Raw genomic sequence first — 26,203 nt, 5'->3', positions numbered from 1 at the left:
GCTTTTGTTTAACAACAGTAAAGTAAAATCTTCTTCCTTAAGTCTTTATGATACTTCTCCAGCAAGCCTGGGATGTGACTGAGTTATTTTTACCATCTGCTGTTTGGTTTTCTGTCATTTACTCCCTGTTCAGCAGAGCTCTTCTGCAGTGATCACTGCCCTTGTTTTGCAGACAGGCTACATTCTACACACTTGCTCTTGCTGAGTTCACCTTAGCATTTTGTGGTAACAAAGCTGTGTGCACAACCAGAGTTGTGCCTTTCTTACTCTATAAGATGGGCTGCCTTCCTGCAGATGACTTTTGTTTTATGTTCCACTGTGTCTTGTTTGTGCCATTCTTAATTTACACGACAGAGATGCTGTCATCACCAATTAACATTAATCAAGGGCCCCCTGGATGCATGGCTGCATTGGGACTAATTTAATATGCTCTTTGTTCCAGATATCAGGTGGCTTCTTCAAATGCATTTTAAAGTATCTCAGTGATGATGAAGAAGAACGGATACATCAATCAGGATTCAGGAAGACAGCTTTTGCAGAAAATGCTTAAAGGGAAGCATCAAGCATTGGTGTTGATATTTGAAAGTTTAAGAGAGGTATACTTTTATTCAGTCAACACATGACAAATGTAAAAGGCACTCATTTGTTGTTCCTGGAACAAGCTTGGCAGCATTCCATTTAGACATCTGCCCTTTCATCGTCCCACTTTTTACTTATTGCGGTCCTTTCAGTCTGAGTATTTCCTCCTGAGGCATTTTTCTGCCCTCAGAAATGACTCCCTGCTCCCAGTTCCTGTAGCCTTTATCATTCACACCTTTCACTTCGAAATTTAGCACATGCCACATTACACCATTATTGAATAAATATATATCCTTCCCAAGTGTATCAGAGAACTATCTGGACAATTTGTTTCTTTCCCAATTCTCAGAATCAGCAGTGTTCTGTCAAGAAATATTTATCGACGATGATGGCAATAGTCGATTAAAATCAGATGAAGTTTCATTTTTAAAAAAAGGTTGAGAGGAGAGACAAGACTGAAGGTTTGGAAGTTGAGACTCACAAGCATCTTTAATAAACGTTTTCTCATCTAAGCGCTGTATGTACATCATTTAGGGGAGGGTAGAGATTGAGGGAGGAAGAACATCACTGGAGGAAGAGACAGCAGTTTGTCTTTCGAGTTTCAATAAAGCTTCAAAAATCCTGCCTAAGCTATATTTATTTTTTGGCCTTTCCCCTTTTATGTGACAATAAACTGTAATGCGGCTGTCAGTTGTACTAACCGGTATTCAGCAGAATAGATCTGAACACTTTCCTTTCAGAAAAAGAAGCGTTCGGTTCTATCATAGATTTTAGAATGAAGAACACACTGGGCCAGCGAGGCTGGCGGCTGGCGAATTCCACCAGCAAGTAGACGCATTGCTGCGCTGGAGCCCGCGAACCAGGGACCGGTCCACCCAACCCAGGAAGGCATCCCCGGGGTCCCGCCCAGCCTGGTTCCGGGAGCCTTATTGGCCGGCCTTCCGCCCGCCATCTCTATCAGCCCCCGGGATTTGGCACAAGCGGTAGGCGGCTCCTTTTCGGTCACTCATTGGTCAAATCCTAATGGAGGTAAGGCACTCTACGAGTTTCTATTGGTCCCTAGGCTCCAAAATGGGCGGGGAAAAACAGAGCGACAGGGCTCTAGGAGGGAAGCGCGGAGTGCGCCGGCGCGTAGTCGGGGACGCCGTGCCGAGGGTTTGCTAGGGAACAGACTGTTATCGCCCCGCCCCCTCGGAGCTTTTTGTCCCGTTAACTGTCGGAGTGGCGGGGGCTCCGGCGCCGGGCGACATGCCGGTGCGCTTCAAGGTGAGGCTGGGGTCCCCGGGCCGGAAGGTGGCTGGGGGGAGCCACGGCGGGGGAGGTGCGGGGCGTCGAGGTCACGCTGCTTTTCAACTCTGCAACCCTCGGCCCGGCAGAAGCTGCCAGCCCCAGGGCCTGCCTGAGGGGCCCCAGAATCTGCCCGCCACCTCTTACCTAGTTCTCTCTCCGCTCACTCACATTTGCAAGTTGCCGTGTGCCGAGGAGTCAGATGATGCGAGACAGATTTACTTAAGGGGACTCGAGAGGCGTGTAGATGGGAGGAGGCCACTTTGCGAAGAGAACTAAAGGCGACTTACGTTTGGGACACCTGTGGCCCATTTAGCTTAGCATTTAACCCCCATTACCTTTAAAACTTTAGTGTATGTGGCTTTTAAAGGCTTGAGAAATGGGTTCTTAGTAAAGATAGGGTATAAAGAAATACACATTTTTCATCGTTGTGCATTCTTAGGGTATGTTAAAAGTTCCAGGTAGCTGGTAGCTGTCAGGGACTAGCACCCTGCAACTTAACAGGTGGCCACAGCGTCCCACACCTCCTGACTCATTTATCTTAAAGGCGTGTATTCAGAATGGAAGGGGAGTTTGCCTTTTGTTGACTTTACCAAATAGCAAAAGGTCCTAGGCATAATACATAATATTGTGTACTCGGTGAAAACCTGGGATAAATCTAGTGGAGTGATCAGAATTTAGATTGTCACTAGTTATCCGACAAGAACTCATGCTTTGGAATCAGATAATCAGTGAAAGGGTAACCTCTGAGCCTGGTATTCCTGGTAGCATCTGCCTCAAGTGGTGTTGAGGCTTAAAGGATGTAACTCGTGTGAACTGCTTAGCACAGGGCTGGGTGAATATTAGCTCTTATTAAGGAGCTCGTCTGTGTTTAATTTTCAGTCTTAAGTCTCTTTGGAGGTTCAGAAATTATTTTTCACTGATGTCTGCTTTAAAACATCATTCATTAATTGCCCTGTACTCAAAGTGTACTTTCTTTACAGGGACTGAGTGAATACCAGAGGAACTTCCTGTGGAAAAAGTCTTATTTGTCAGAGTCTTGTAATTCCTCCGTGGTGCAAAAGTACCCATGGGCTGGACTTAGATCAGATCAATTAGGTAAGTTGAGCAAGCTAATAGCCATTCTAACCTGGGCTAAGTTTATAACTTGGGCTAAGCCATTATAACTTGGGCTAAGTAAACCTTGGGCTAAGTTTGCCAAATGATATATTAAAAGTTCAGTTGGCCTGGTTGATATATTCATTTATTAATCAAATATTTATTGAAGGTTTACTATGAGCCAGGACTATTCCCAGCAGCTAGTGTGGCCGGCCAGGTTTCACTAATGGAGGCCTCCATCACAACTGTTTCAGTACTGACTGAGTGGTAAAGTTAAATATTAAAAGCTAAGAAAAGCCAGTGCCCTTACACAGAGGCTGGGGTGTAACAAAAGCCCATCAAGAGTTTTGCCTAGGCCTTTCCTGGGCCGTAAAGCATGACAAAATAAGGAATTCTTAACAGGATCCATTTAGGATTAAACAAGTTTTAATGGGGGTCTGCAGAAACTCCCGAGGCCTCCACAGACAAATTTATTGGCGGTCTGAAGGAACTCCTCAAACCTCCGTGATTCAGCAGGAGACAAGATAAGGGTAATCAGCCCAGCACCTAGACGCATTTAGATAAAGTAAGTTTACTGATGCTCCAGAAGAAGGTCTTCAGGACTCAGACCTTACTTATAGATTGAAAGAAGTTAATCACTTACATCCTTAGATGAATGCACACTTACACGTAGACTTATAGCTTAGAAGGTATATAAGCTCTGAAAAACTTTGTAATTTGGGGTTGGTCTGGTGATAATTTCCAGGCCTTCTCCCCGTAACTGGTTATAGAAATAAAAACTTTCTTTCTCCCTAGTTCATTTGCATCTCATTATTGGCGGAGAGAAATAGCAGCCCGACCCTCAGTTTGGTCTGGGAACACTAGGGATAGAGCCCTGAACCAAAGTACCTTAACTGTGGAGAGAAACAGTGAGCAAGTCACTCAATAAATAAGGGAATTTCAGGTTTTTATGTAAAATTGTAGGGAAGTGTGATAGATAACATGCAGGAGGGGTAGACTGGAGGGAAAACGCTTTAGATTAGATGGTTGGGAAAGGCTCATTTTGAGGAGGTGATATTTGAGCTGAGACCTGAAAGCTGAGGGGAAAGTGCTGGGGAAGAGTGCTCCCAAGGTCTTGAGAAATGGAAACTTAGGGAGATTAGGTCGCTGCCCCAGCTTTATAGCTAGTAAGTGGCAGAACCATGATTTGAAATCAAGTCTGTTTTGTGCAAAGCACGCGATTTCAGAGGTCATGTTCTTGTTATCACACATGCCTCCTCCCTGTGTCCCGGGGAAGTCAGGTTCCTGGGCCAGGGTTTCCCAGAGGGTGACAGAACAGAAAGGAGACAGACTGACTTCATTATACCTGCTTGTTTAATTCTTCCTTACTAGTATATTAGATCTCTGAGAGTAGGGCTCTGTCTTATCCACCACCTTGTTCCTACGCAGTACCTAATACAGGCCTTGGAACAATCTATTGCTTCTTCAAACTAATTTTTGAATGAATGAATAAGCCGAAATTTGAATCCACAATAGCTGTTGGGTAAATTGAGCTAGTTTCACCAAGTGAGATTTTAGGAAGCCTGTTACATAGGATTGCTGGGAGGGTTTAAATGAGATGTTGCCTATTAAGGGCCTGGTTCATGTACACAGATCAGTGCTTGGTGCCCCACATGTGATGTGTGCGAGCATGGCAGATAAGTCACATAAATGTTAGATGTTTGAAGCCAGGAAAAGACTTATGGGTAGGGTACCAAGCCTGGGAAGTTAGTAAGATGAGGGGGTATTTTCAGAATTAGGTTTGGAGTACAAAGGGAAGAGTGGGCAAGAGTGGGTGTCTCTTTTAGGGTTCCTCTGAAGCATCATGATCTGACCCAGTGCCAAACTTCAGAGACTGGGTGTCCCTGCTTCTCTGGCAGGGTGCTAGGAAAATCCCTCTGCTCATAATCCTCTTTTTACAAATGACTAGAAATTCCACATATTTGAGCCTCCATTAGATTAAGAATCCAAATAAATCTCTGTTTAAGCATAGATATCCCACCCTGCTGAGCGCCTACAAGGCTATTATGACACTGGAAAATTCATTAAACTGGGTAGTTGTCCAATAACATTTCAGCTTAGATCAGCTGCATTTGAGGGGAAGGTGATGAAATGAGACCGTGAGAGCAAAGCCACCTTAGAGCATAGTATATAATGAAGGAAGGAGTGGACTAGGGGAGGAACGTTAGTGGGGAATTTTAGGTCATGGGGAGGGACTGAGCAAGAACTCCAGAATGCTCAGAACGGGAGGTGGGAGGTTAGCAAAAAACAACAGCAGTGTTACCCAGGATGGCTGTCCCTTCTTTTAGAGTAGTGTATTTTTATCCTGGGGATTTGCTGGTGCTGAGAGGCAACAGCAGACCACTTGAGAATTTTCTTTCATTTTGCTCTTCTACCAAAAACCTGCCTCTGTGTTAAAGCAGAGAGGAGTCTAATTGGTGATCTTCAAGCTTTTTAGCTTTTATACTTCTAGAAAAATTTAGAAAAACATTGTGCCTCATCACAATGTTGTGCCTCATCACAGTGTTTTTCTAAATTGCTATTTTTTATCATAAATTTTTATGAATAGTTTTGAATAATAGAATTTCTGGTATATTGCATAGTGCTTATATGTTTTACATATATTTTGTAAAAACTCTGGAACTGCCAGTTTAGCCCATTCAATTTATGGAAAATGTTTATCATGCAACTGGCAAAGTCAGTATTCATTGGCAAACTAACCGGCCAAATTAGAATTATTTTCTGTGAGAAAAAAGTCTGTTTATCTTTAATTAAGGTAAATGTGTTAATATGCATATGTACATTTCACATGATATCCCTCTCATACCTGAATTTTAATACTAAGAAGGAGATGGAAAATCCATGGAGCTATATGAAATAAGATACTGTTCCTTTGTTATTTCTAATCTCTGTCTGCTTTGCTTTGCTGTCAAATATTCTCCCTCAGGGATATGCTTTCTTGAATTGTCCCTTTGTTTGGCTTCCTACCCCTGAGGTTTTGTTCTACCTTGAGGGGATGCGCTGGAGTAAGTTTCAGGCTGGGTAAGAGGTGTGTCTGTCTTCTGTAAAGTGGGAAAAGGGAGATTATGAAAGGGGCGGTGGGAGATGGAACTGCAGATGGCAGATGCAGCTCTCAGGCAGACAGATCAGCGTCAGGCAAGAGAGCACACACATATGGAGTTGAGGATCTGGAAAATGATTCCCTTAAGCCGCCCACTTCTGTTTACCCTCCACATCTTTGTGTGCCTCCAGACAGATACCCAGCCAGTGTGAAGACCTGTGGTCTAGGGAAGCCTTTTAAAAGGGTGGGGACCCGGGGTGACATGGCCAGCACATCTACAACAGAGGCTAAGGAGTCCTGGGTTCTACCTCATGCCCAATTTTCTTTCCACCTTCCTTTTCCATTCTGGTCTTAATCTTCCTTCTCCACCCTGCAGCCGTCTTAAAGATGGCCCTAAACTAGGGCAGTCTCTCAGTGGCTGTCATTCTGCAGAGCTGCTCTTACCTCCATAGAAGGTTAAGTTTTTGGACCTTTGCTTTCCATACAGAAATATAGAGAAATTGTATCTTAGCTGTTGTTAAAAAGGCTTATTCTTTTTTTTTTTTTTTTTTTTGAGACAGTGTCTTGCTCTGTCGCCCAGGCTGGAGTGCAGTGGCACAGTCTCGGCTCACTGCAAGCTCTGCCTCCTCGGTTCACGCCACTCTCCTGCCTCAGCCACCCGAGTAGCTGGGACTACGCGCCCGCCACCATGCCTGGCTTTTTTTTTTTTTTTTTTTGTATTTTTTAGAAGAGACGGGGTTTCACTGTGTTAGCCAGGATGGTCTCGATCTCTTGACCTCGTGATCTGCCTGCCTCAGCCTCTCAAAGTGCTGGAATTACAGGCATGAGCCACTGCGCCCAGCCTATTCTTTTTTAATTCTCAGGAAATCAAGGCAGATGTAGAACCAAGATCCAGCACAATGACATCTCATCCCTTCTCATCTTGGTCTGCTCCACTTAAGAGAAGCTTTGTGAAAAGTTCCAAATTTTGACAGTACCAGGGCCCATTGTTCTGTTAAGTAGCACAGGAAAGTAATTAGAAACGAGGCAGCATGTACTGCCTGGCTTGCCAGGTTTATCATGTTGCAATTCTAGTGACTTTTGTTAGGATAACTGGAACATTGTGACCCACTGATTTTTAATTTTTTGTTATGGTTAAATTTTTAATGCTTTTAAAAGCAAAATTAAATATTTTATGTTGAAAAGTTGTACTTTTAAAATCCTATATTCTGAAGGATATTGTGTGTATATATAGGTACATATATCTGAACTAAATTTTAAATTTCATTTCTCCTTCACAAGTGTTCTTAAAAGTTGTCTTTGTAACTTTTTGCTTTGGTAGCTACTAGTTTTGTATACCGTGTTTTGTAGGGATCACGAAGGAGCCAAGTTTTATTTCAAAAAGAAGAGTCCCTTACCATGACCCACAGATTTCAAAATCTCTGGAGTGGAATGGAGCTATCTCAGAGAACAATGTGGTCGCATTGCCAGAACCAGAAGCCCCGGAAACACCAAAATCACAAGAAGCAGAACAAAAGGATGTTACTCAAGAAAGAGTTGACTCACTAGAAGCTTCCAGGGTTCCCAAAAGAACCAGATCTCACTCTGCAGACTCCAGAGCTGAAAGGGCTTCAGATGTTGTGGAAAATAATGAGGGTGTAACAAACCATATACCAGTTAATGAAAATGTGGAACTGGAACATTCTACCAAGGTTCTTTCAGAAAATGTAGATACTGGGGTAGGCATATTCACTGCATTTCTTTTCAAAAACATGGAATTCTTTGTTGGTTTCATCGTCATTTCTGTAATGTTACATTTTGTGTTTCAGAATTTTCCATTGTTGTTTTCTTGTCTAATATCTATAAGAACAGTTGATAACAGGCTGTTGACTTTAGTTGTTGTGAATTAGTTCTATTCTTACTACTCGCTATTTTGTAGTAGTTATGCTATGGTATCCCTTTATTGGATGGACCTCCTATGTCTGGATTTTATTCATCATGTATTAGCACCTGAGTCCCAAGGGAGAGATGAAGTTGAGACAGAGAAGGGAAGTAGGTCCTTACTTCTGGCAGGGTGCTGAGCTGACTTCTATCTAGCCCCTTTTCAGTTTCTTATCTGTACAAGAAGACAGACAGAAACTCAATTGATGAAATGCAAAAGGAAGGAGAGCTCTGGCTGTCTCTTAGAGATCTTGCATTTTTGCTCTCTTATGTCACAGCTGGCCTGCAGCAGGTCCTTGTGAGCACATAAGCAGAGGCTACCGGAACTTGCATGGGGATCTCAATGCCTTCCACGTTTCTTTCTCCATTCTGTTCCACTGCTCTTCTCTGGTTCATGTCCACCACTGACTGGGACCCTGAAGAGGCATTTCAGAGTGTTGGAGAAGAATCCATAGCTTGTTGAAAAAGCTGGGGGTAAAAGGGAACAAGGAAGGTGATGTGTGTCTGGCAGGCAGGAGAAGGGGTGTTCACAGAAGCAGTGTGCATATGAGGCAGAGTGCTGGGACTTTTTGGTAATAGATTTAATTATGAATGATTAGTAGGAAAGGACTGAGAGTATTATATTTTTCCTGGGATGCCTAATAGTCCTTTGATAGAAAGGAATTTTAAATGGTTTGACACTTGAAAAAAGATACTATTTATAAGTTAAAGTTTGCTGTACCACAATGCGCATGTAGTTTACAATTTTGTACTGTAGACTGAACATTTTGTTAAGAGGATAGATTTTTGTGTTATGCATTTTTTTACCACAATTTTAAAAAAGTTTGAATAGAAAATTTTAATGTCTTTGAGTGGATTTTTGTTTTGAACAGTTGGATAGACTTCTGCGTAAGAAAGCTGGATTGACTGTTGTTCCTTCATGTAATGCCTTGAGAAATTCTGAATATCAAAGGCAGTTTGTTTGGAAGACTTCTAAAGAAACTGCTCCAGCTTTTGCAGCCAATCAGGTAGTTTAATGGATGTAATACATTTCTGAGTACCATTATCTTATCTAGTAATGTAGATTTACATAGAATTAAGAGTTGCAAGAAATTAGGTACTTAAGTAGCCTGGAGGTAGGTTCTAGAAAACCAAAGTGAGAATTTTGCTAAAATCGTCCTGTTACTTATGATTTATGGTAGTAATATTATACTGTCCTAGGCTACTGATGATCATTGTTGCCAGATGCAGCACATATACTAAATATGAGACAGGGTAATGAAAACTTGGGGAACTGGTAAGTTTTTGCATGCTATAAGATTTTTTTACTTAATAAAAAATTATTAAATTGATTTTATTCTAAAATGTGTTTTGTTGACTAATATATTGCATGTTTTGTGTATTCTAAGAAAAGCATAACTGCTTTGAATATTTATTTTAATAAATACAAAATATGTTGACAATAACACAAGATACGTAATTTTGTCCTTATATCAGACAAATAGTAATAGGCATTGTTGGTATAACTATATTTGTAAAATTCAGAAGCTGTAATGATGTGGTTTTAGATTTCATTGTAGTCCTGCACAGTTTTAGTGTTGAGATACCATTACTAATAAATAGTCTGTTGTTTTACTACCTTCATCCTTTAGGCAGTTTTAGGCTTTAAACTCTCATTTATGTTCTTAACAGTACTTCTAGGCAGAGACAGGAAATACCTCCACTTGTAATATCCCCAGAGACCTATAATGGCTTAGTCTGTTTTTTCTTCTGGTCTTTGTGTTTTTCTTTATAAATATACACACTTTCACACACCCTTACATTAATTTTCTCCTGTACGTCAGCATTCACTTATGTATTGTGTATAGCCCTAAGAACTGACGAGATAATTAGATTCAGCAAGACAATAACATCTAGTCATCTTACATTAAGATGAAAAAAACACCAGTGATCCTATAAATCGTGGCAGCTTTGGGCTTATTCAATTTTTAAAATACCTTTGAAATTTATATAACATTTTAAGAAGCTATGAAGTAACAAAATGATAAGTACCCGTTATTAACCTAGTGAATAGGATCAGTACTTCTTTTGCTTACCTACAGGGTTTTTTGGAGATTAAGTGTATCTAAAACATTATTTACAACATAAAAATTGTAATTATTCAGTTTTTTATAGAGTGTTTGACCTTGAAGATAGAGCTGATTCAAATCAAATCATATCGTCAACAAATAGGGCTTTTACATGTCAGTGAAAGCGTTGTGTAGAAATGTTACTTTTATGAGAGAAATCACTAGCGATATATTCATTGGTAGTTTTATTGCTTTCTTTAATGTGTTTCACAAGCTTTTTTTTTTTTTAGAAGGAATTGCTCATTGTTCAAAGCATGTTGAATTTAGAGTCTATGGATTGAAGAGCTTTGAGACAGCTTTCAATGCTTGTTGATAGGAAACCTCTAAAAAGGTTGTTCATTTCTATTTTGTCAGACACCTGCTTTCTGAAAGGATGTCTTATATTAATATGTAAAGGAGTCAGAACAGTTTTTGGCAGGAGAGTCCTTGAGGTTATACTGTACTAAAATAGATAAACTGTTTAGATCTGATCTGTATGAAGATACCCTATTCAGCATTACAAAGCAGTAATATAACTTGTTTGAGTTCCCTGTCTTTTCCATTTGCTTTCCTTGTAATCAGTGGTAATATGCTGTGAAATAGAAACCATACTGTGAAATAGGATAAAAGGAAACATTTAACAATACAAGTGTAGTAATTGCTCAGAACATCTTCTTTGCCTTAATAAAATGTGCTGAAAATAAGCCAAGGGAAGAAAAGCTAAACAAATTCAACATATTGGGTGTTCGAAAATGTCAAGAACTTTCTATTAAGGCAGGAATAAAAAAAATCATGTCAGGGAGGAAGAAAAAAACCTGTAGAACTGACAACAGAGTTGCCTTAAAGCTACTGTCTGTGTCATATGAAAATATGCCAATATTTATTTTGGTTATAAGCTATATTTTGATTATAAAACTATTATTCAAAACATGGTAATGAGTATATAAAGTTGACCTTTGGATGTTAATAATATATGTGAAATGAAATTAAAATCGTATATAACTTTGCTATTTTTTTTGTCCTGTAATTCAACTTTATGTATGTTTTGTTAAGTAATTGAAGACCGAAGTTCTGCATATTTAATGAACAAAACTAAACTAAGATAATTTTTGTTTTAAGGTTTTCCACAATAAAAGCCAGTTTACTCCACCATTCAAAGGTAACTCAGTCATCCATGAAACTGAATACAAAAGAAATTTCAAGGGTTTATCTCCAGTGAAAGAACCAAAATTAAGAAATGATTTGAGAGAAAACAGAAATCTTGAAACAGTATCTCCTGAAAAGAAGGTATTCATCAACTTTTAATCTTACCAAACAAAATCTCCATTATTTTAGATTCTCCACATTTTCTTTTGCTTACTACCACCTGGGAGTTTTTAGTTTTCACTAGTTCATTAATTCATTTGTTCATCAAATGTTCATTGAGCCAGCTACTAGGAGCAGACGTGGGTTGGTACTGAGAATACAAGGCTGGCAAATAGCCCCAAGCAGCTCTTGGGCTAGTGGGGAGACAGACATAAATAAAAATGATACAGCATGTTGAGTACTTAACAGTGTAGGAGGTAAGTCTAATACGGTTAATATCAAAGTCTAGTAAGTTTAATATCAAATGACTGGATTTATAGTAACTTCCTGGGGTAACAGTAGTGCTAGAAATACTTGTTTTAAGTTATGGAAATTAAACACATACATACTCACATGTATTTTATTTTTATTTATTTTTTCAAGACGGAGTCTCGCTCTGTCACCCAGGCTGGAATGCGGTGGCATGATCTTGGCCCACTGCAACCTCTGCCTCTCAGGTTCAAGCAATTCTCCTGCCTCAGCCTCCTGAGTACCTGGGACTACAGGTGCATGCCACCATGCCTGGCTAATTTTTGTATTTTTAGTAGAATCGGGGTTTCACTATGTTGGCCAGGCTGGTCTCGAACTGCTAGCCTCAGGTGATCCACCCACCTTGGCCTCCCAAAGTGCTGGGATTACAGGCGTGAGCTGCCACACCTGGCCATCACAAGTAGTTGAAACCAAAGTGTTAGCATGCCAGATTATAGCCAGTATAATTCATATGATCTACCTCAGAATATACAAACAACAGCTTCTGTGTGATATTACAGCCATTTAAGCTGCAGAATCAGGCTAACATGATTATAAATTACAGGTAATTGGGGTATAAATACTATTTTTTAATCTCCTGGAATGTTGATACCTGATATTTTATGGGTCCTAAAAATAGTATAAAGTTATAAGTAAATATGACTAAAAGTAAAATGATTTATATACACACATATATTAGACCTATGATATTATCGGAGAAAAAACCAGAATTGTTATTCAGTAAAGCGATTTGGTAACTAATTCATCAGGATCCTATGTTTAATTACTGTAATGCAATTGTAAATTTAGAATATCAAGTTCAGTGTATGGTAACATTATTTAGATATGTATTTGTTAACTTAAAAATTTTCTTCCTTAGCCAAAGATCTAAAATCTTTATTGTTAGAAAATGAAGCTATATCCTCAGCTAAACTTCAAAAATAACTAACCAAATATAATAAAAATTTCAAAACTTGTTTGTTGATTTCTTATTTTTGTTTTCTTCAGTATCTAAAGCTTCTAAAAATAGAAATGTCATTAAATATTCAAGTCTAACTTTATAACATCCATGTTTTCACTTTAATGTGTAACATTTTAAGCATAAAAAGCTTAAATTATTTCCATTTCAGAGTAATGAAATAGATGATCCTTTAAAATTGGAAGCAGAGATGGAATTAAAAGACTTACACCAGCCTAAAAAGAAGCTTACTCCTTGGAAACATCAAAGACTTGGGTATGTATTTTAATAGGAAAATATAGTATTTCAGTGATCAACATAGTGAAATATTTACTTTCATTTCATTCCTATTAGGAAGGTGAATTCCGAATATAGAGCAAAATTTCTGAGCCCAGCTCAGTATTTATATAAAGCTGGGGCTTGGACACGTGTGAAGGGAAACATGCCAAATCAGGTGAGTGTGCGTGAGCTCAATAAGCCCACATGTTCTTTCAGCCTCTATTAACACTTTAATTTCACAATGAGTTCCATTTGGTAATAGAGACCACAATTTAAAGAAGTATGATATAATAATAGCACTAATAGTATCAGGAACTTATGTATTAGGATGTAAATTATCAGTGTGTTTTTTTTTAATGCCACTGGCTCTTCAGCAATTACTATTCATTGAGGTCTTTTAAGTTAACGCTTTTTACCATCAAACATTTGATTGTGTTAATAGATTGAATTTATAGAATTGTATCATTATAGATTCGATTATTTCATAACTTTCAGACCTCCACTCTCTCAACTGAAGATTAAATAATTTGTCTGATAGTGATGCCCATTGTCAGTGTGTACTCTTACAGTTTGTAGGCAAAAGAAAGGTGCAGCTTATGTGGTTAGAGGTGTGAGCTACAGGTTGGGGTACTCTAATGTGGGAGAAACTGGGGATCTGAAGATAGGTTTGAGGGGAAGGGTAATTCTAGAGTTGAGAAGTGCTGCTTTAGTACTAGCTTCTTATACTCAAAGGATAGAGAATGGAACATTTTTATTATTGTATTAGCATCTTTTTTTTTTTTTTTTTTTTTTCAAATCGTATCTTGACTTTTTAAAACTTTTCTGAGAGAACAAGCTACATTAAAATGTTTCTGTTTAGATTAGACATTAGTAAACATCCCACTTCCCCCTGTCATTGTAAACAGAAGGATAATTTGGATGGGGAATGGGTCTTTTATTTAGCTCATTACTTAAAACCATGGCCCACAATTATGTGTAATCAGCCTCTGGGGGAAAGGGCTGGTGCTCGGTGCTCGGTGCTCGGTGCTCGGTGCTTGGTGCTCGGTGCTTGGTGCTCGGTGCTCAGTGCTCAGTGCTCTGAGCTGCTGGTTCTTTGAACTGCAACTCCCAGGCACATGTCCTAGTGACTGTCATGCTGTCTGCATATTGTTTCAGGAGGTCTGATTCCTTCCACCGTGGCCACTCTTTTGCTTTCTACTTCTCTATTTGAGCATATCTTGAAGACAGCACAGGCAAGTAAAAGACAAAGCTCAAAGCTGTCCCAGATATTATCTGGGGCAATGTTCATATAGTCCCCTTAGTGAAATCAAGTTAAAACTAGGAGCGTCGAAAGCACCCATGATGGAAGAAAGGCAGTGAGTCAGCTAAACTCTTGAGCAGTTTGTGACCATCCCAAGTCTTGGCAAAGATCTCCCTGACTGAGGAATCTGATAGTGGGAGTGAGGAAAAGCAGGACAGAGGCAGAACAGTGTGTGGCCAGTAAATCGATGTCAGCTGCTGGCCTGTTGTGTTTAGGCATGACACTAGGTTGAGGTTATGAGAAACTCTTTGTTTTGGAAGACTGTTTTCTCTGAGATTTCTACACTCGATCTTGGCCAAAAGACCAAGAAGCAATTTCTTTAAGATGAGTTTAGGTGTCAGAACTAAACATCTAATTGAGAAGATTTGTTAAAACTGAAGTAATAGTAAGATGAGATTCCTTATCCTGCCTTGATGGACAAGAACATTGTTGTTGTCAATAGACTTTTCAAGGTTTCCTATTTTGATATCTTGGTAATGTTGCTTTTTTTGCTTATTAAAGACTATATTGGTGGTTGTAAATATTTAAATTAGTGGTATAGTTTGCCTTAATTTCTTTGAGAAAAATAATTCAGAAAGTAAATTGAAGTTAGAAAAGAATAAGAATTTTTAGCTAAGAAGTCAGTGATCATTGATGATAACAGTTTTAGTTGACCAGGTTATAGGCATTTAATATGGGCCATGTTTTACTTAGATCTCTCGGAAGTCATTTACTATAGGCAGCTGATTATGAGTTTCCTAAATATAAGGTACAGTACTCCTTCATTTTCCCACTCCTAACATTCCAACACTTACGACTAACAAAGTCATAAGTGACTTCCTTGTTGGAATATTAACTCACTTTTTCAGTCACATTAGTTTTTGAGTCCATATATCATCTTCATTTCTTTCTATGTTTGAGATGTACTTTTTGAATATGTTAATAGTCTATAGTCACTGGAAATTCTATGCTAAGTCCCAGTTACCTCTCATAGAGCATTAGGGTGGTTGGTTTTATTTGCCCAGTGGTTGTGTATTGGTCATCTCCATTACAATAACCACTTGACTATTGCTTTTTAAAATGCTCACTTAAGGGATTGTTTCTTAATAGTCAGCAATTACAATTTTTTAGGTTCTATCCTCAGAATAACTACTTAATCTATGTTAAATTTCTTTTTTTCTTAATTGTTAGGTAATCTTTTCATCATCTATTGGTTGAGGTGGTTTTATTCTAATGTGTCTTCCACAAATAGGACTGTGTTTCAAGATAAAGTCCTGCATTTGAGAGCTGTCCTATAAGTTGATAGACATTGTAAAGACTAGGTATAAAGTGACCCCTCATTTTGGGGGGATGATTTTTGAGTAAAAAGAGTTTTTATCCCCTGTTTCTTGAGTTTGAATTTTCTGCATATGTTTTAAATAATTTAATTGAACTCTTAATTTGCACAAAGAAATTCAGAAAACATTTTTACTTATAATTATATCATATCATATAATATGATGACATTACTTGACCCAGAAAGGTGCGTGTATGTTGTTTTGAGATGGGAATGGTTTATTTCTATCCTTTTTAGTGGCTCTGGTTGTTGGCTGTAGGGATTGTTCTATTTAACATTGAGTTCATGCCATTCATTTTTTTCCTCTTCTTTTTAGTAGAACATACTACCTTGGAAAATGTCAGCCTTCTAATTTTTCATCTTAGTTTAGGGTTATAGATATTTAAAATCATATATTTGTAAAATATAATAGCACTAAGATTATTAATAAAGATTATTGATATAGTAAATTTAAAGCATTTAGTTTTAAATGTCAGTAACAAATAGAACTGAATAAATCAAAGTTCTACAGAATTTTTATGAAGTATCCTCTCCCCCTCCTTTCTAAATAAAGTTGATGTCAAATAAAACTGGATGACTGTGTACATGGAGAGTATTCATCCATTCTTTCATTCATCATGCATGGATAGGAGCAGCTGCCTCTGCTGCCCCCTCCACCTACACAGTCCCGCCACTCTACCCAACACAGTGCAGGACCAATTGGTCCCCCTTTTGAAGCACTCCTTCAATTTACATTTCATTTGTTTATTATGGCATAGACCCCCATCAATATTATGATAATTTATGTACAGGTTGACCTCCTGTCTCAGACTGTGAGCTCACTGAGGGCAGGGAGTTTCTTGCTTATCTTTGGCTGCCATGGTTAGCTCAGGCATACCACTTAGTCTGCACTCAGGACAGGTTGTGGACTCAGTGGTTAAGTGCTACATTTTACCTCACCTCAAGAAGTTCATAGGTTGATGGACGAGGAGGACATGTGCAATTAATTCCAGTAAAATTGAATATGTATTAATGGGAATGTGCACAAAGAATTCTGAGAACACAGAGGAGGAAGTGATGCTAAAGCACATAGGTGATGGAGTGGCTATGAAACATTTGAAACATGGGGGCACTTATTGGCAATAAAATCTGGAGTATATGGAGGCACTTTATAACAAGGTTCCTGTGCATTCAGAATACCCTGGTTAGAAGTTCAGTAGAGTTAATTCATGTACCTCACTTCTACCTGTTAAATGCAAAAACCACTGCTAGAAATTTTCTTTAAAGTTATAGGAGTTGATAGAAATGATAGATGAACAAAGGTTTTTTTTGTTGTTGTTGTTGGCAGTGAAGAAAATATTTCAAATTATCCTTTAGGATTTTTTTTTTCAGGTATGGTTCACTAGAGTAGGACTCTGTTGGCATTATATGGTTTCTTATGCCATGTAGGTGCTGTCTTTTGCTTTTGCCAATTCCCTAGAGTTGTAACACTTTCATCTCTGCATTCAAAATCGTACCTTGTTAAGGAGCTGAGAATATGTTTCTACAATTACTTTTACGTTGCTGTTTCATTGTTTGCTTTTTTTGCCCTGAAAGAAAAGCAGTTCTAGAATAAAGATTTTCTGTCTTGATGATAAAAAAAAAGTAGTGTTTTTCGAGAATAAATAAAGCTATTGAACAGAATTTTAAGGGTAAAACTTCAACTTAATTTTTTTTACATTGTGGAATTGTACTTGGAGAAGCCAGCAGGTGGCAGTATGATGTATAAAGTGAAAGGTTTCAAATGGGTATAAAGGCTCCTTTTCATCAGAAAATGTTACTTGCATATTAAAGAATTCATATCACTTTATTCATCAGAACTTTTTTTATACTGTCACTTTGTTGAACATATTTCTATTATGATTTTATGGGCTATTATTTTAAATTATATATTTAGTACTTTTTTTTTTTAAGTAGAGATTTTGCTGATTCCAAGGGAACATTGAGGAGTTTGGAGAGGGAAGCCTCATAACCTCATAACTCTCCCAGTGAGGGCTTCTGTAGCAGTAGTAGCTGTATGCAAAGCCATGAAATAAAGCTGGGTTAGGGATTTCTGGCGTGTAAGCACCCTTCCAGAGGTGGGGAAATAGGAATAATAATTAGATTGCCTAATTTATCTGTCATCAGCAGCATCCTAGCCATGCAAGAATGTGGCTCGTTTTCAAGATAATAATAAGCTATCTTGGTTACTGAACTAATTACTTAATATACTAAGAAATATTGATTGACAAGTTTGGTAGATATCTAGAAGGGAGAATAATGTGTTTCATTGGTTCCATTAATATTCAGTTATGGCATTAACCTATCATTAAGTGTGTTTCTGTATTCCTTCTCTAGGGTTCTCTAAATGCCATGTGGTATGCCGAGGTTGGTTGCTTTTGAGTTTTTAAAAACTAATGCATAGATTACTTGTGTAATTTCAGTTGGAATAAAAAGTAGATGTCAATATTTTTCTTAGCTGCTGTAAATTTCTCCCTGCCTGCTGGTCTGAAATAAAACAGCTGCATCGTGCTTTAGCTTGATTGTTTTTGTTTTTGCTTAAATGCACAAAGTCTGATGACTGTATGTGGCTAATTTTGCCTTCCTTTGTCCTTGGTCCCTGGCTGTATTTGTTCAATGTCTTTGATATGCTACTTGGTGCTATTTGTAAAGAAGCATTTACAATAGTATATGATGTCTGAACTCTCCTGTATAGGTTAAAGAACTCCGAGAAAAGGCTGAGTTTTATAGGAAGCGAGTTCAGGGGACACATTTTTCTCGGGACCACCTGAATCAGATTCTGTCTGATAGCAACTGCTGTTGGGATGTCTCCTCAACTACAAGCTCAGAAGGAACCATTAGTAGCAACATCAGAGCATTAGATCTTGCTGGGTAAGATATTCTTTGTGGATGGCAAAGAAAGTTTGTTGACACTTATATAGATCATAGAATGTCATAGGAAAATGACCTGACTACTCAAAATTTGTCTCCAGTCAAATGGAAATGTGGCAGCCATTTATTTCATTTTTATTCTCTGTGAAAAATAAAGCAATATAGATTGCTTTATTTGTGTATAAATACCACATAATGTAAATCTGGAAGGCTAGATTTTTATAATTTTTTTTTGACAATTAATAGCAGAGTAGGGATGATTATATGGTAGATGTAAAAAGACCTTTAGAAGGTGAAAAGAAAGTCAACAACAATAAAAACGTAGAGACTGTAAGCTATTAATGCATACCTATTATCATTCATTGATGGATTTTGTGGCTGATTCAGAACTTGACTGCTGATTTTATGGAAGAGCGCTTTGCTGTTTTGGGCTTAAATGAACATGATGTAACTATTTGTAAGCGAAAGTAATTGAAGAACTTAGACCATGGGATCCTAGTTTATGTGTGTAAATGCCAGTTTAGGGCTAGGTATGACTTGTGTCAGCAGATTAGATGTACACAAGCATATGTGAAGGTAGGAGTAAAAGAAGATAAATGCATTTTGGAATATTTTAATAGAAACTCCAGATTATAACTTTGATTTATTTTACTAGATTAGATTTCCTTCTTCAATACCTGAGCAAGGCAATATCTATGGAAAACGTGTAGTTGTGAACAGAAGAAGGAAACGATGGACTCATTAAAATTGGTGTAGATTAGGAAAGTGCAGACTATTCACATTTAAAATAAAACTGATTTTGTTAACACAGAGATACTACAAGCCATAAGACTTTGCAGAAATGTCCTTCTACAGAACCAGAAGAAAAAAGAAAGATCGTGGAAGAACAGCCCCAGAAAAATACCACGGAGAAATTGGGCGTGTCAGCTCCCACTCTACCTGTTAGAAGGCGGCTGGCTTGGGATACAGAGAACACTAGTGAAGACATACAGAAACAGCCCAAGGAGAAGGAGGAGGAGGAGGAGGAGGATGACAACGAGGAGAAAGGGGACAGGAAAACGGGCAAGCAGGCTTTTATGGGAGAGCAAGAGAAGTTGGATGTACATGAGAAATCTAAGGCAGACAAGATGAAAGAAGGGTGAGAGTTTTAAATTACTCAGTATGGAGAAGCATTATTTACATAGTTGATATGTACTTTGTTTTGTCACTAAATGTAGTGGTTTACACTTTTGATTTTATGACTAATAAAGTGCAGATTTTATTTCAACGTCACAAAGGCACTGCTATGTGGTGAATAATTTGATTCAGGTATTTAAGTCACTACTGATTGGTAATTGAATACTTGAATTCTGGGCTACTTTGGGAGGAAGTAGTTAGGATTATTTTCATTTATGTCCTATAATTTATGGTATGCCAGATTTGCAAATGTGTCTGGAAGAATGACTTTAAAGAAAAAAGCTGGTGATCTTTAATATCAGATGATTCTACCAAAAAAGATAATGTTTTATGATATTTTTAAAAAAGTGATTTCTGAAAATAGCTAATTCCTGTTGTTTTATGTGTAAATTGCTGTGGGGAGTTGCTCTTCTCCACCTATGATAATAGTGCCTTTTGTCTATATTGTAACCCTTATTCATTCATGGATGTTATGGAACTTGAGCCTTGATGTAAGGAAGGATTCTCTGCTGTGCTGGTGCTGACTTGCAGTGATTTTCCCCCTTATCCAGTATTCAGTCACTTTTTTCTTTGTGGGTTGTTTTTATTCTATTGATATAGTCCATATAGCTTATAGTATTTTTTCAGTGTTCAGTTTTATTTTTGATCTTGTGCTTAGTTCTATTCATTATTGAAAATTTTAGTCTCTTTTAACTGCATGTGGATTTGGTGGTGATTTTTTCAGAAACAAAATGGCACTCTCTTACAAGTTTTATATTTTATTGCACAATGATGACAAAGTATTTTTTTAATCATATTTTCTGGAGGAAATGCTGTATAGATTCATAGATTGTTTCAATTTATAGGTCGGATTCTTCTTCTGTATCCTCAGAAAAAGGAGGCCGGCTTCCTACTCCTAAGCTGAGAGAACTTGGTGGAATCCAGAGGACTCATCATGATCTCACTACTCCAGCTGTTGGTAATCAGCAAACACCGTGCAGTTCTTATTTAACCTGCTTTTTCTACATGATAATTTAGTGTAATTGAAACTATCATCTTCTTTATTTTTCCAGGTGGTGCTGTTTTAGTGTCTCCATCTAAGATGAAGCCTCCAGCCCCAGAACAGAGGAAAAGAATGACCTCTCAGGATTGTTTAGAAACTTCAAAGAATGATTTTACTAAGGTAAATATATTTTGGGGAAAAAAATTCATCTCATCTGTGACTAATTATTGTAGACATGTAATAAATGAATGATAGGTTAAGAATTTAGAGAATCGTGGCTATCACACGAGGGGATGATACTGTTAACCTGCTTTTAGTAAGGCAAAAGTCTTGACTTTTTTCTGTTAGAAGCATTGCGTTTCTGTTGATACATTTTCAACTTTGTCAGTAGTGACTCAACAGGAAGAGAAAGAAAACAATACTTTTATTGAGCATCTCCTGTGTGGCAGTTGTATTCCAGCTATGTTACAGGCATTGTTTTAGTGCTGGGGATATAGCAGAGAACAAACAGACAAAAATCATGGTCGTCATTGAACTTACGTTCTAGTGGAGGAGAGAGACAAACAAAATAACCAGGTAAAATACACAGTATTTTAGATATTGATTAGTACTAAGGAGAAAAATAAAGCCGCTGAAGTGAACAGGAAGTGGCCAGGGAAGTCCTCAGTGCGAGAGTGGCATTTAAGCAGGATCTGATAAAGGTAAGGGATTGACCTGTATGCGGATCTGGGAAGGTCTAGGTGACAAGAACACCCTCAGGTGAAGGGGGTATCTGCCTGTCTGAGGAACAGCTAGGAGATCACTGTAGCTGGAAGAGAGAGAATGAGAGGGATAGCAGTGTTGATAATGGGTTCAGAGACATAATGGGGTGCTAAATTGTGTAGGGCTTTGTAAATCATAGCAAAGATACTGAATTTTTTTCTGTATGCAGTGGGAAGCTATTGGAAAGGCAGAGGAGTGACATAATTTTACTTAGTTTTTTCCCAAGGTCTTTCTGGCAGCTGTGTTGAGAATAGATAGTAGTAGAGCAAGAGCTGGTGCATAAAAACAGTTGGGAGTCACTTACTCTATCCAGGCAAGAGGTGATGGTTGGTTGGACCTTGGTGGTGGCAGTCAAGGTCATATGATAAAGTTCAATTCTGGATATACATGGAAGGTACAGCCAACAAGATTTGCTGATGGGTAAGATCTGGGGTGGGAGAAAGAGAAAAATCAAGGGTGACTCAAGATTTTTGGCCTTAGCAATAAGAATGGAGTTACCATTTAACTGAGTTGGGGAAGATCAAGAATTCCATTCTGGACACACTAAATTTGAGAAGCTTATTAGACGTACAAGTAGACATGTTGAATAGGGAACTGACTATATAGGTTTGGAGTGTAGAGGAGAAGTTGGGCTATTGGTACAGATTTGAGGCTCTTTACAGCTTAGGTGAGTCAGGTATTTGAAGTATTGAGACTGGAGGAAATCATCAAGGGGGTGGGTGTAGACAGAGAAGAATAGTTGCAGACAGGTCTAAGCCCCAGTTTTTTGATATTGGGAAGTTGAGGACTAGTCAGCAAAGGAGACTGAAGGAGAGCAGCCAGTGAGGTGACAAACAGGAGACTGGTATCCTGGAGGTGTCAAGGGGGAGGGAGAGTCAATGCTACAGATAGGTCAGTAAGATAGGACAGTTGCTTATTGGATTTAGCAATACGGAGGTCATTGGTGACCTTGATAAAGGGCAGTTTTGGTGGAAGGGAGGAACAAAAGCCTAAGCGCAAGTGAATTCAAGAGGAAAAAGAGGAGAAGAATTGGAGAAAGCTGCCACAGATAATTCTTTGAAGTGTTTCTTTTCCAAGAGGGGAAGCAGAGTAATGCAGGAGTAGTTGGGAGAAGTGAGATCAAGATGGAAGACATAACAGCATGTTTGTATGTGGACAAGAATAATTTTGGAGAGAGAAAAGTTGATGATGCAGGAGTGAGGGGAAAGTTGTTGGAAAGATGCTCTTGAGTAGGAGAAAGGGCTTAGGATCTGGCGGAGATATGGAAGGGTTGGCTTTAGACACTGACTGTTTATTTTTACAAGAGGGAAAGCTGAACTCATGGGCACTGCTGGTGAATGTAGGAAGATGCGATGGCAGCTTTTGTAAAACCTCTTCTTATTGCTTTTTGGTGACGTGTGAAGAAAAATCCTTGCTGAGAATAAGGCTGGGGAAGATGTTGGAGATTTGAGGAAAGTGAAGGCATGGAGTAGTCTTCTCAGAGAGTGGGAGAGTGAGTGGGCCAGGGGAATATGGGATATTTTAGGCCAGTGTTAAGGGGCCATTTTAGGTTGGTGGTCACAAAGTTGGCGGAAGACCAGTCAGGAAGGGTTGTGTGCCTTTCTCCAGCAATGTTTGGCTACAGAGGTGCAGCATACTTTTATCAAATAGAGAGTTGGATTTACCTAGGGTTTTGAACTTGATAGAGTCAGAGTGTTGCATTTACCTAGGGTTTTCAACTTGTCATGAGAATAAGACAAAGTGAGAAAAAGGGGAATGGAGTTAAGGTATATATGAAGAAGGGATTATAATGAGTTGGTGAGGGAAGGACACTGGGACTTGAGAACAGTGCAGAGGTGAAAGGATCGGTGGATGGATGGTCTAGGTAAAATAAAAGACTTGTTGGAATTGGGGCACCCTTGGGGATTCGTCTTAAAGTTAGGAAATTGTGGCCAGAAATTTAGATTATGGAGAGGTTGCATTTACCAGTAATGACAAGGCTTAACATATAATCATAGGTGTAAGTGGTTGGAGTAGAATAGAGAACATTCAGAGAAAAGGTTGAAAATCTATAGGGAATGTTGCTGATGGCTGTTTGTGAATTTGAGTACAAAGTAGGAGTTTTCAGGGTTTGGGAACAGGTGGGAGATGGGATCAGAGTACCCTCTACCTCTTAATCCCCAGTGCTTAGAACAGAGCCCAGCTCATAACACGTAACAGATGGAATGAATGTTATTGGAGTGACAGAATATCTAAACTGTTTTCTGTTGCTTCTGTATACATTGGTTTATTAAAGGAAATGTGACATTAGGAATACAGTCAGAGGACTCATGAGAATCAGATCTTAGTGGACTGTTATACTCCTCCTGAGAAATCCAGGCTGCCATCTGGAAGGTGTGAGCTTTTAGGCAACTGTATACACACAGCTGATTCAGCCAAAATGAGTGACTAATCCATATTTGCAACTGGATTTATATGTATTATTTTCACTTACTGTGGAATTAATTTATTGAGTAATCTAAGTAGAATAATATCATTCCTCAGAATGTTAATGCCAATCTCTGTCTCACTGTGCGTACTGTACACTTTTAACATTTTAATTACCAACTCCTCTAAAATAAGCAAGTTTCTGGCCTGGCACGGTAGCTCATGCTTGTAATCCCAGCACTTTGGGAGGCCGAGGTGGGTGGATCACATGAAGCCAGGAGTTCAAGACCAGCCTGGCCAACATGGGGAAACCTTGTCCTTACTAAAAATACAAAAATTAGCTGGGTATGGTGGCAGACACCTGTAATCCCAGCCACTTGGGAGACTGAGGCACAAGAATCACTTCAACCCGGGAGGCGGAGGTTGGAGTGAGCTGAGATCACACCACTGCACTCCAGCCTGGGAGACAGAGTGAGACTGTCTCCAAACCAATAAATACATACATATGTACATACGTACACAAGTTTATTATCGACAACTTGATTGGATATCCTTCCATGTGAATTTTCCGTGACCAGCACTACCAGGGACTATACCTGGAGCTAGCTAGATTTGGTTATTTCCCAGTGTCTACCCCTTAGTTACTGGTAGGCAGAGGAGTCACTAAACTTTGATATACACCATCAGTTTTTCCCCTTATATTCTCTTATAGAAGCATTGATAAGAAATTACATTATTATGTATAAAATTAAACCTGTAGGTCATTCAATTTCCAATAAATTATCAGTATGTACCAAAACTTTAGGGTAGAATTCTCATATTGGTTTGATCATCAGGAAGCATTTTCAAATCTTAAAATTATATTAAAAACCCAAGTGTGGATTTGCTCACTTCATTCATTTAGCAGATTTACCCATATGCTGTGGCAATGATAATGGATAGAAACAGACATGGTACATAATCTTAGGAAGCCTACAGTCTGGTAAGGGAGATACATATTAATCACACACAAAAAAAGTGAAATTAAAACTAATAAGAGTTTCAGAATAAAAGTATTTAGTGCTATTCTGGAAGGAATTGGCCTAATCATGGAGATGAGAAACCACTTTGGAAGTCAATGATGCTTCTTTGAAAAAGTCTTAACTGAGCTAAGATAAAGGAGAAGAGGAAGCATTAACCAGGAAAAAAGTATGGGGAGCATAGCATATGCCAAGATCTTGTGGAGAGAAAGAAGGCAGAGTTTGAGGAAACAAAGACCAATACAGTGTGTGGCAGGGAGTCTGGTGCAACATGAGGCTGGAAAACATAGCGCCATAGGGATTTCTGTCATTATCTCAAGAGCAATGAGAAGCCATTGAAATATTTTAAGTATGGGAATTGTGATGGATATATGTTTTCAAAATCTGTCTGGCTGCCATAGGAGGCAAGAGTAGACTGAATGCCCTTAAAAGGCCATTGTAGTAGTCCACGTAGGAGGTGTTGGTAGCTTGGATGAAGGATGGGAGAAATAGAAGTGGATGAAACTGCACAATTGTGTAAGGGGAACAATGTTAAGGCTTGATGCTGGGTTGGATAATGGGGGATGAGAGACAGGGACGCCTGCTAAGTTTCTGGCTTGCCCAACAAGATTGATGGAGGTACCATGCACTGAGCAAGAGAACTCTGGACAAGGAACCTCTTTGGAGGGGAGTTTTATTTTCATTCATTCAATTCAATATTTAATAGGCTCTTAACAAGTGCCAGGCACTGTTCTAGGATCTGGGGATTCATTAATAAGTCAAAATCCCTGCCTTCATGAAGCTTACATTTTCATTGGGAGGAATAGACAATTTTTAAAGAAAATAATTTCACATAGTAGTAAGCACTGTGAATTAAATGAAACTACAGATCTCTAAGGGATGGGTAAGACAGCTTTAGTTTGGGCCATCAGGACAGGCACCTCTAAGGAGATGACATTTTAACTGAGACCTGACTGATGAGGAAGGTGCCCATGCAGATACCTGGGGCAGAGAATGTTTTCCAGTTAGAAAGAACAGGGGCCGGGTGCAGTGGCTCACGCCTGTAATCCCAGCACTTTAGGAGGCCAAGGCAGGAGGATCACTTGAGGTCAGGAGTTCGACATCAGCCTGGCCAACATAGTGAAACCCTGTCTCTACTAAAATTACAAAAATTAGCTGGACATGGTGGCGCGTGCCTGTAGTCCCAGCTACTTGGGAGGCTGAGGCATGAGAATTACCTGAACCTGGGAGGCCGAGGTTGTAGTGAGCCGAGATCACGCCACTGCAGTCCAGCCTGGGCGACAGAGTGAGACTCTGTTTCAAAAAAAAAGAAAGAAAGAAAGAACAGGAAGTGCAAGTGTTCTTCCCTAGGGCAAGAACCCAGAGAGATTAAGAATGTGGCTGGAGCCTGGAGAGGGAAGGGGAGAGGGCAAGAAATGAGATTAGAAAGGCCAAGTAAGGATCTTAGTAGTTCGTCTTCTTATTATTTTTTTTA

At 38.9% G+C, this 26,203-nt stretch overlaps 1 protein-coding gene across 4 annotated transcripts in view; it reads left to right on the top strand.

Moving 5' to 3' along the window:
- Window positions 1–1,656: 1,656 nt before the first annotated feature.
- MDM1 (Mdm1 nuclear protein) overlaps window positions 1,657–26,203 on the top strand; it is a 38,392-nt gene continuing 13,845 nt past the window's right edge. The window contains exons 1-12 of one of the 4 annotated variants that reach the window (XM_025403472.1): window positions 1,690–1,845; window positions 2,850–2,964; window positions 7,394–7,761; window positions 8,836–8,970; window positions 11,170–11,337; window positions 12,774–12,877; window positions 12,956–13,055; window positions 17,851–17,880; window positions 18,209–18,384; window positions 19,196–19,522; window positions 20,406–20,518; window positions 20,613–20,722. In XM_025403472.1, coding sequence (XP_025259257.1) covers window positions 1,828–1,845; window positions 2,850–2,964; window positions 7,394–7,761; window positions 8,836–8,970; window positions 11,170–11,337; window positions 12,774–12,877; window positions 12,956–13,055; window positions 17,851–17,880; window positions 18,209–18,384; window positions 19,196–19,522; window positions 20,406–20,518; window positions 20,613–20,722 — 1,764 coding nt within the window. In that variant the 5' untranslated portion in view covers window positions 1,690–1,827. Of the gene's footprint in view, window positions 1,846–2,849; window positions 2,965–6,906; window positions 11,057–11,169; window positions 11,338–12,773; window positions 12,878–12,955; window positions 13,056–17,850; window positions 17,881–18,208; window positions 18,385–19,195; window positions 19,523–20,405; window positions 20,519–20,612; window positions 20,723–26,203 lie in introns of those variants that run through there. The other 3 variants (XM_025403475.1, XM_025403473.1, XM_025403476.1) reach the window with 3 other exon arrangements.

The sequence above is a fragment of the Theropithecus gelada genome, chromosome 11 (genome assembly GCF_003255815.1).
Source record: "Theropithecus gelada isolate Dixy chromosome 11, Tgel_1.0, whole genome shotgun sequence".
In the NCBI taxonomy this organism is placed as follows: domain Eukaryota; kingdom Metazoa; phylum Chordata; class Mammalia; order Primates; family Cercopithecidae; genus Theropithecus; species Theropithecus gelada.
Note: the sequence above shows the minus strand (reverse complement) of the source record. Positions and strands in the feature narration are given on the sequence as shown.